General features: G+C 43.4%; 1 protein-coding gene across 1 annotated transcript; it reads right to left on the minus strand.

Annotated features, from left to right (window-relative positions):
• Positions 1-5,073: 5,073 nt before the first annotated feature.
• selplg (selectin P ligand) lies at positions 5,074-8,687 on the minus strand. The gene is made up of 2 exons (XM_071336647.1): positions 8,515-8,687; positions 5,074-7,987 (listed from the first exon to the last, which is right to left on the minus strand). Exon 2 carries the CDS (start codon positions 7,975-7,977, stop codon positions 6,553-6,555), a length of 1,425 nt encoding a protein of 474 aa, XP_071192748.1. The 5' UTR covers positions 7,978-7,987; positions 8,515-8,687; the 3' UTR covers positions 5,074-6,552.
• Between the last annotated feature and the right edge of the window lie 2,284 nt (positions 8,688-10,971).

The following is a 10,971-nucleotide window of genomic DNA, read 5'->3' on the forward strand; positions in this document are numbered from 1 at the left end:
CTCCTGTAGGACCTGCAGAAAACAAAACAAGAACATACAGTGTCAGTGTGGCTGTTGTCAATTTGCATTTCCACTGTTAAATTGCACAGATTTCGATCAACAGGTGTTTCGATTCATATAGCTGTTCTTGTGTCTAACATTGACAGTTAACATCTAGAGCTTTTTGTGACTGTTGCACAATACATTGTAAAGGCTTCACTGATCAACAATGAATGAAAATGCCTTCTGAGTAATTTCTATTCTTGATAGAATGTCTATAGCTGTAGATGGCATTTTAAGACCCAGATAGCAGCTGAGAGCTGATGAAAGGCAGGCAGAATTTAAGGTCTGAATTCCAATCATAGCATGTCACACACAAGCACACACACAATGCACACATGACTTGCACACACACAGACATATGCACACAAAGGCCTGAATTTAATCAGATTTGCCTTAACCCACAGTAACCACAAACTGCACAGCAGATCATTGTTTTTGTTAAGTCGATGTCGGAGGTGTAACTGCGTTGGAGCTGTGAAATCGGTGAGCAGCTCTTTTTCATGCTGGTTCCCGGAAATACATCATGACACTCTTATTCCGTGAAATTAAATTTTGCTTAAAGCAATAAACTGAACAGCCCTGCACAGTGTATGGTAGCAATAAAATAAAGGACCTCCTCTTAATTTCACAATGACAGAGAATAGCCAAACTTTAAACCAACTGAACATTGCAGATAGAAATGTCATTAATAGAGCTGTCATGAATCCTTACTCAACATGTCAGAGAGGCAGGTCTGCTCTACACAATATATTTATATCTGAACATTCCACAGTTGTGCCCTGCTGAATGTGGCCCAGGAGTAGACTGCTGGCCTGGTCCTTGTAAATCATCCCAGCCGACCCACTCCTTCACCCCATTTTCCCACTCCATCTGTGTGCAAGCTGGGCCACATGAACCATTGTACTCTTCAGGAAAGGGGGGGTGGGAGTTCCTTTATAATGTATCTCCCATTCACTTGGTGAGTGTTGGGTCAGTAACCAAAAGGTTGCTGGATCGAATCCCCGAGCTGACAAGGTAAAAATGAGCAAGGCAGTTAACCCGTGTGGTCCCGTGTGGCTCAGTTGGTAGAGCATGGCGCTTGCAACGCCAGGGTTGTGGGTTCATTCCCCACGGGGGGACCAGGATGAATATGTATGAACTTTCCAATTTGTAAGTCGCTCTGGATAAGAGCGTCTGCTAAATGACTTAAATGTAAATGTAACCCACTGTTCCCGGGCGTGGATGTCGAATAAGGCAGCCCCCCGCACCTCTCTTGATTCAGAGGAATGCATTCAGTCGTACAACTGACTAGATATCCCCCTTTCCCTCAGTGTATACTTTCAAACTCATACACACATTCACGGATGCGCGCACACATAATGGTTACAGAGGAATTAGTCCCTATTGAAGTATTCAAGATACCATTTGATGGAGATGACCAGACATTTTTGAACAGTCATACATTTAGCACAGCCATTGTGTCGAATATCAATGACGTACAAACATTTTAAAATTATTGAATAATGCAAGACTTAGTCCGACTTCAAATTATACCTTCTTTCAAAAATAAAATCTGTTCACCACAGATGTATCTGCACAATCTCATGCAAATATGGGAAACTCATTCGGATTCAGATAACCTATTGGAGAACTCTATTGAACAATCTTGATTCCCTGCTGGCGAGCTGCTAGCCTGGAGACATAAGTCATGATGCTGTCACGGTAGCTAAACTGCACTGCAATCATGTGAGGTAATATCTGTCCACTAAAGTTAACTCATATTTGACAAGAATGTTATTTCTCTTTTGGAAATAAACCCTATGGGGTAAAATGTACAGTAAAAGAAAGAAGAATAAAATAAAGTGAATAAATAAAAGTGTCTGTACTCACCACCCACAGAAGTGGTCACACACAGAAAAGGCTCCTCTAGAACTGTGGATGCTTTAGAGTTTGAGGAAAATGGATAGGAAAATGAACTGAGAGGATGGGAATGTGCCTGACTCACCTCCTCCAACAGTAATTCTACAGTTTTAGATTTCAGACTGGAGGTTTCTCTGATCGGCACAGAAAAAATAAAATGTAAAGTTCTTTGCCATCGGGACAAATCCTTCCTTCCCCCTTTCCTCCCCTCCTCCCTCTCTGGCTGCCTTGCTTCCCAGAAAAGGACTGGGCTCCTTGGCTCCACACAGATTGTTCTTGTTAGGCAGTAGTCTAATGTGATGTGGGGGCAGGGCCTAGGGGCTCGGCTCAACTCAGCTCTACGGTCCCTGTTCTGGATGCTCAAGGCCAGAGTCAACACTGCAGCAAGCTGGCTGAGCTCAGAGTGAGGAGACAATCACCGCTCTGGGTTTTAACTGGGGAATAGACAGAGACTCGACTAACCACAGACAATGTATTGGATAAATTGTTTGTCACTTGGCTTGCCCCCTCTGTCTTCTTACATGCACTTAACCCCCTGAAACATTTTGGGCCTCCTTAACAATAACTATCAAGGCCTTTCGGAATTTATTGAATTCACTTGCACTTACTCTGTCACATACCTTACTCAGTCACATACCTTACTCAGTCACATACCTTACTCAGTCACATACCTTACTCAGTCACATACCTTACTCTGTCACATACCTTACTCAGTCACATACCTTACTCAGTCACATACCTTACTCTGTCACATACCTTACTCAGTCACATACCTTACTCAGTCACATACCTTACTCTGTCACATACCTTACTCAGTCACATACCTTACTCAGTCACATACCTTACTCTGTCACATACCTTACTCTGTCACATACCTTACTCAGTCACATACCTTACTCAGTCACATACCTTACTCAGTCACATACCTTACTCAGTCACATACCTTACTCAGTCACATACCTTACTCAGTCACATACCTTACTCAGTCACATACCTTACTCAGTCACATACCTTACTCAGTCACATACCTTACTCAGTCACATACCTTACTCTGTCACATACCTTACTCAGTCACATACCTTACTCAGTCACATACCTTACTCAGTCCCATACCTTACTCAGTCACATACCTTACTCAGTCACATACCTTACTCAGTCACATACATTACTCAGTCACATACCTTACTCAGTCACATACCTTACTCAGTCACATACGGTACCTTATTCACTCTCCCATATTATACACATTCTACACACCGAAGCTATACTTTTAGGTTCTAGACAAGGGCTATCTATATCTAGAACCTAAAAGGGTTCTTCGGCTGTTCCCATAAGAGAACCCTTTGAAAAACCATTGTTGAATCCAGGTAGAACACTTTTGGTTACACTTTTCACAGAGGGTTCTACATGGAACCCAAAATGGTTCTACCTGGAACCAAAAAGGGTTCTCCTATGCTGACAGACAAAGAACACTTTTGGAACCCTTTTTTCCAAGAGTATAGTGACGATCCCAAGTGGTTATAGTTATGGCAAAAGTTTTTTTGGACCCCACACTGTACCTCTGACACCCTGATGACTTACAGCAGACCAGCCACTTTAACAGACATGCAGCTCCACAGTGTGATTGTCTCTCACAGGAAGGGGTCATTTTTTTCTGTGTGGACATACCACCCATAACAGCCCAGTAAGAGGATAGGGGGGTTGGGGCACGTGCCAATGGCCTTGCCAAAAACAATGAGCAGGGTGTTCTATTGAGTATAGTATGATGGAATCGTTCTCAAAACAAGGGTCTGGGCGTACTGCCAAATTGTAGATATTACAGTGAGGATTTCTCCCAGGCGTTCAATCAGTCACTTGCATGAACACAGAAATTGGTAATAAGAAAAGCACAAACATGGCCTCCCGAGTGGCAGTGCAGTGTTAGCTGTGCCACTAGAGATCCTGGTTCGAGTCCAGGCTCTGTCGCAGCCTGCCGCGACCGGGAGACCCATGGGGCGGCACACGATTGGCCCAGCGTCGTCCGGGTTAGGGGAGGGTTTGGCCGGCCGGGATGTCCTTGTCCCATCACTCTCTAGCAACTCTTGTGGTGTGCTGGGCGCATGCACGCTGACATGGTCGCCAGGTGTACGGTGTTTCCTCCGACACATTGGTGCGGCTGGCTTCCGGGTGAAGCAGCGCGGCTTGGCTGGGTCGTGTTTCGGAGGATGCACGGCTCTTGACCATCCCTCTTGTGAGTCCGTATGGGAGTTGCAGCGATGGGACAAGACTGTAACTACCAATTGGATACCATGAAATTGAGGTTGAAAAAGAGGTAAAAAGAAAAAAAGAAAAGCACAAACATAAAAATGCCCATTACAATAGTTAAACATGCTCAATGTGTCAATGTGTAGCCACAATTGAGAGAGAAAGAACTAGCAAGCAAGAGTGAGAAAGTGTGTGTGTGTGTGTGTGTGTGTGTGTGTGTGTGTGTGTGTGTGTGTGTGTGTGTGTGTGTGTGTGTGTGTGTGTGTGTGTGTGTGTGTGTGTGTGTGTGTGTGTGTGTGTGTGTGTGTGTGTGTGTGTGTGTGTGTGTGCGTGTGCGTGTGCGTGTGCACATGCGCCCGCACAGAGAGATATTCATGTTACTAGAGTAAACACAGCTACAGCTCAGAATGTTTGAGATGATTCATCAAGACTTGCCAACCTTTATTTGGTCATAATGATAGTGAGGTGGTTACGGAGTACATACTCTAGTCTAGCCTCTGGTCTATGATTCCATTTGTCTTATAAGCTCTGTCTACATCCCTCAGAGTCAGCTTTCCCTGGCATGAAAATTTGATACCAGTTTTATAATATACACCCTGTTGATTTGTATGAAGCATGTGGACTAAGATGTAAATCTCTGCTCCTGCAAAGAATGAACTTTGATATTGATGCCAGAAAGGGGCCTTGAATCCATGTAAAAAATAAACCAGACTTTTTATTTGGTCTGCTTGCTTGTGTTATCTACTTATTATGAGTACATAGTAAAACAAAGGGAAATATTGGCGCATATTACAAACCATAGGGCATAGGTTTATAGTGACAAATCTAGAGGGTCCATGTTTGAAAAACTGAAATGCCATCGGACTTAAATCACCACAGACACAGTCATTAGCCAGCTGCCTGTTGTTTAATATCACTTTGTCATTTCTTTACAGTTTCGTTATGATCTATTCATTTGTTCCAGTCCTTTGTGATCAATTTTCAGTTAAATTGTGGAGCCTCTTCATTGTGTTTGACTGGACTCATAGATAAACAGACATGCGGTGTCTCTAGGAAACCTGCCCCTCTCTCACACGGAGGGAAGACCCCAAAAAGTCAAAAAGAAGTCAAACATCTGAGGGCTTGAAAGGTTTGAAGGGGGTCTGGGTTTAGCAATGATACTGTATCTTTGTATTATGACATATTATGGCAAGACAAGGACACAAGAAACATCTGCAGAACGTCTGGGACTTTCTACACAGACTCTCAATACAGAAGGTTACAGACTTATTTAACACCCTGTAAAGGACATTTCATCACATCTCACATTCGCTTGACCCTGACCATATTTGATATACTACATACAGTCTATGTTTTGGCTCACTGTACATCAAGGCAGATGGTTTTGTTATCAAGACCTAAGAAGACTTCCAGAAGAACAAGCTTTTTTGCAGAAAACAAATAAATGAAATTGCTCACAAGGATACATATTTTCTGAAGCATGTATAAAATAAAATAACGTGGTTTGCACAATGTTTTTTTTTTGTGTATCATGTATTTCCACTCAGAATATTGAAGGCTATAAGATTCTGACCACATACAACTCTAAATAGCCCCATCCACCCAGTGACAAAACGAACAGTGAGTCATCATAAGCAGTCCAGGTTTTCTTATAGCTCTATAAATGTGTATGTGCGGGAACGATTCTCTTAAAAAATAACATGAACTTTACTTCCAGATCTATAAATCAATTGTAGAATCCTAAATCTCGAATAAACTGTCTGTGTAGCAAACCTTTTTTTACATCACTGTTCTCGTCCTATTAGGGGAACTTCATTATCAACAGAATCATGTCAGTGCAATGGTGCAAAAACTCAATCTCACTCAGAACTACTCAGAGGCTGCATTGGGTTGCATTATGTTTGAGGATGATTGACCACCTGACTTCTCCAAACTTTGTCACTGTTTGCTGTAAACATGTCACAATAAAGTAACGTATCATTGGTTCTCCATTTGTGGTTTCTGTCTCTTCCTCTACTGGTTGCAGTAGATGGATGTGCAGCGAGGCCCAACCAACAACTTCAAAGAGGACGCTGAAATATATTCTAAGAGCAAAAGTTTGTATATTGACAGCAGTCGACCAGTCAGATGTGCAATTCAAAGTCTCATCAAATGAAAAAAAGTGGTCATTTAACCCAGAGTAAGTAGGAAAACTACAAAGGTTTTATACGCCCCCACAGTCTCTGTTTTTAATCGTTTCCCTTGATGAACTTTAAGGTGGCTGGGATGACCATTAACCTTCAGGCTTGGAGTTGTGTACCCTGTGTAATTGCACCATATAGCACTTCACAGAGTGTGACAGTCTGACACAGTCTGCAGATCTACACTCTAGACTCGTTGCTCATTGTCTGGGAGGAAGCTGTGAAGGGTTACATCATCTCCCCCCTCCTCGTCACTATCCAACTCTGTTCCAGGCAGCAGGGCTCCGTTGCTCTTGGGGATGTGGGGTCTCCAATGGGGACCATTGTCATCGTGGAGCAGGGCAGAGATACACACCATCTCAGTGCCCCGATTGTTTGTGCCCACTCTGTAGCGATGCTTCCTGGAGGAGTACTTGGTGCAGAGGATGATGCAGCTGACCATGAAGAAGGTGGCCACTGCAGCTAGGGAGGCAATGGCAATCAGACACTGGCTCACCAGACCATCCCGTCGGGTAGGAGAGCAGGGCAGACCCCCTCCCCCTGATGGATCTTTTTTAGAAGGTAACGTTGTCATGGTGGTCGTTGTCTTGGTGATCAAGATGGGGACCTTCTCTGTTTTCATCTTGGGAATCTGGACCCCAGAAGAGGAGTTGGTAGAATTGTCAGTGGTTGAGATGGGTGGAAAAGTGGTTGAGAAAGTCTCATTGGTGGAGGATGAGAAATTGGTAGAGCTAGGCCCTTGGGTAGAGGATGAGACAATGGTAGAGCTAGGCCCTGGGATGGAGGATGAGACAATGGTAGAGCTAGGCCCTTGGGTAGAGGATGAGACAATGGTAGAGCTAGACCCTGAGGTGGAGGATAAGACAATGGTAGAGCTAGGCACTGGGATGGAGGATGAGACAATGGTAGAGCTAGGCCCTTGGGTAGAGGATGAGACAATGGTAGAGCTAGGCCCTGGGGTGGAGGATGAGACAATGGTAGAGCTAGGCCCTGGGGTGGAGGATGAGACAATGGCAGAGCTAGGCCCTGGGGTGGAGGATGAGACAATGGTAGAGCTAGGCCCTGGGGTGGAGGATGAGACATTGGTAGAGCTAGGCCTTGGGGTGGAGGATGAGACATTGGTGGAGAAAGGTCCAGAGATGGAGGAGGGCCCAGTGGTGGAGGACACCTCAGATGTGGTGTTAAGCTCTGAGATGTAGGACCAGATGGTAGAGCTGGGAGTGGTGGTGGACAAGAGGTCAGATGTGCTAGATGGCCCATGGGAAGAGGACGTCTGGCTGGTGGGTTGGTTGGTGGTGAGGGGAGATGAGGTTGTACCTGATGAGGTGATCATTGCTAAGGGAGAAAGGGTTGGACCCAAGCTGGTCATCATGGTTGCCTCTGAGGCGTTAACACTCACAGTAATGGCACCGCCTAACTCACGGGTACTGCTGTTGTACATCACCGTATGGGTTTCCACCATAGACAAACCGCTCTTTTGTGTTGCTGCTGTATTGATGCCCATATTACTGCCTCTGTCTTCTGTGAGTGTGGAGTTCTGAGATGCCTCAGAATACAACAGAAACAGGCTCCACAACAGAACAGGATACACCTTGTTATACCATGACATCATGGTGCCAACTCTGAAATGAGAAATCAGTACACACATTACTGCTTGTATGTAGTATGCTATTGGACATCAAATTATATCCGAAGATCTGTTGCGATATGGCAGGGGCGTCAAGAAGCAGACTATCAATGCTGACGTGGAATGCAACTAATGGATGTTCTAACTGGCCTAAGGAAACTGTTGTTTGTAACAAAGCGACATGCCACTGTGGGTGGTGACATCGTCAGCATGTCATGGTGAAACAGTATGTTACTCATAACTAGCACCACACCCACGTAACGGATGAAACAGGAACTCAAAGGTATCATAGGCTTTATAATGAGACTTAAAGTACGTATTATTATTTGCAAACAATTCTGGTAGCATCAATAAAACACAAATAATAATTTAAAGAATAAAACAAATCTGAGGCACCTCAAGAAAAGCTAAAATCTTCAAACTCTGGAACCAATGAAAAAGGCAGATTTTACACTCAACATCCAGTATTCAAAACCTCTCTATTGTCCCAGGCACTTACTGTCAGCAATTCTTAAGTCTTACCTCACTGATGGGGAAGTGTAGTAGAAGACGTGGAAGGATAGGACGCTCAAATTTGTGATGGTGGAGTTAAGCACATGCTGGCATGCCTTGACGAGCTGATGGTAGAGGCACAACAGAGCTCTCTACCTGATATGAAGAAACAGGAAATGCGCACTGTTCTGCAGAAGTTACATTTTTCACACTGACTCAAGTGTGAAACTGACAAGCCCAGAGATGCCTTGAGGTTTGTTACCTTTCCCTCATTTCAAATGGTTCAGGGGATAATCTGATTCAATTTGCAGTGCATTTATGGACAGTTTTTATTTTGTATTAATTCATTTTTATTTTTTTATTTTAAGGGAAAACATATTGAGACCTAGGTCTCTTTTACAAATGTGCCCTGTATATACAACGTAAATATACACATTATACCCAAACATATACAGATTAAAATACAAAAATACAGTCATGGGAAGCACAAGTAAAACATCACAAATCACCCAGAAACCCTGTTACATTCCTCCAGAAAAAAGTCCCCAATTAATACATTAAATTTCCGAAATGGCACCAGAACATCAAGATGAAATGTAGTTTGTGCTCTAAGAATGTGAAACTCAGAGAACTACATTCAGCAGACATTTATCCACACAGAAGTAGATCATTAATTACATCCCAAAATCCACCCAATTCACAGTCCATATCATACTTTGGAAAATATCAAAGTTTCTAAAGGTCCTCTCTCTCATATTATAGTTGAAGTGGGTTAGAAATGGAATTATCAACAGAAGTGTCTGAGGCGCTGAGTCATATTTAAGTGGAATGGTTGTGTCTCAGATATTTCCCTCTATGGTAGACGCTAGATGTCTGGAGTCTGATAATGAAGAATGTGTGGTGCTTGGGAGAGTTACACTGTAAACTACAGACCTCCTGTAACCAGCATCGTTGCTGTACAGTGCAAACTACAGACCTCCTGTAACAAGGCTCATTGCTGCGCAGTGTAAACTACAGACCTCCTGTAACCAGCATCGTTGCTGTGCAGTGTAAACTACAGACCTCCTGTAACAAGGCTCATTGTTGTGCAGTGTAAACTACAGACCTCCTGTAACCAGGCTCATTACTATGCAGTGTAAACTACAGACCTCCTGCAACCAGGCTCATTACTGTGCAGTGCAAACTACAGACCTCCTGTAACCAGGCTCATTGCTGCGCAGTGCAAACTACAGACCTCCTATGGAAATGTGGCAGCAAGTATTGAAACCTGTCTCCATGGAAACCACCACTTCCTGTTCTCGTCTTGTGAGTCATTTGTGAACCAGCTCCTTTGAGTGCTCGTATGTTGCTCTGGACTATCTCTAACCCCCTTCACAGAGGTAGTTGTCAGGTATAATGGATTAATCACAACCACTAGTTTAGTTGCAGGCTGAAATACTTTTCTTGGAATAGGCTTACTTCATCACACTACATCACACAATGCATGACAGGTAAAGCAAAATATTCTTGTCTGCATGGAGTTTGAGCACTATATTCACTAAATTGTCAGACTGATAATAAACATTACATTTGATCCATTAAAAACAACAAATTATATTTCCCCCACAGAACCTAAACTGTTCAAAATGTCATTTTGCAAAGACAGCATGGGAATTTGATACACCAGAATTTTAACACAACAAAGTTGAGTAGCCACACAAACACAGCTACAAAAGAGGACATTTATCCCACAGTGACCTTCAAACTGGCCGTTTTCCCAGCAAAGGATTTTAGGAGGTGGGTGGTCAAGAGAGAGGAAATACAGGAGTGAAATGTGTGCTTGTAAGCCTTTCAGTAATCCTTATCCATTAACTCATGTAAATGCTATATCAGTAGGTAACATATCCCAAAAAAACAAGTTCCCACCAAATCCACTTAATCTTCCTTGAACTGTTCTAGCCTTTTATCTAACTCCATCTAATCTACAAAATCCCCATAGCCCACGTTCATCCCCTCATCCGCCCACTGGTTGCCGGTGTGTCTGGATGCCAGACACAGCCCCTCTGACCCCCCTTCCCTCCACGCTGTGTGATGAGAACAGCCCCCAACCAGAAGCACAGTAGCTGCAGCCTATCTGGACAGGAAGCCAGGAGCAGAAAATGACTTTTATGGGCCCGCCAAAGCAATGAAAACCCCTACTCCATGGTTCAAATGGTTTTTCCCCCTCTAGACTGTGCCACTGGCGCTCTGCAAATGGAACAAAGGATCTTTCATGATTGTACTTAAGAATAATTATTGGATCTTGAATTGTCCTGGTTGTCATTTATGATAATTTCAGATTATGTGGTATTATCAAAAGAAACAATGTTATACTGTATATTCACATAATGGTTTCTAAAATCCCACGTGACATCTGTCTATCAGACTGTGCATTGCTCTGCCGGTTTCAGTGTGTGAATCATTTCATTCAAGCCAGGAAGACAGAGGTGAAAAAGGTAGAAAGAGAAG

This window comes from Salvelinus alpinus, chromosome 1 (assembly GCF_045679555.1).
Source record: "Salvelinus alpinus chromosome 1, SLU_Salpinus.1, whole genome shotgun sequence".
Taxonomy (NCBI): domain Eukaryota; kingdom Metazoa; phylum Chordata; class Actinopteri; order Salmoniformes; family Salmonidae; genus Salvelinus; species Salvelinus alpinus.

Coding starts and splice junctions, on each gene's coding strand:
- selplg (XM_071336647.1), bottom strand. CDS start 7,977: ATGATGTCATGGTATAACAAGGTGTATCCTGTTCTGTTGTGGAGCCTG.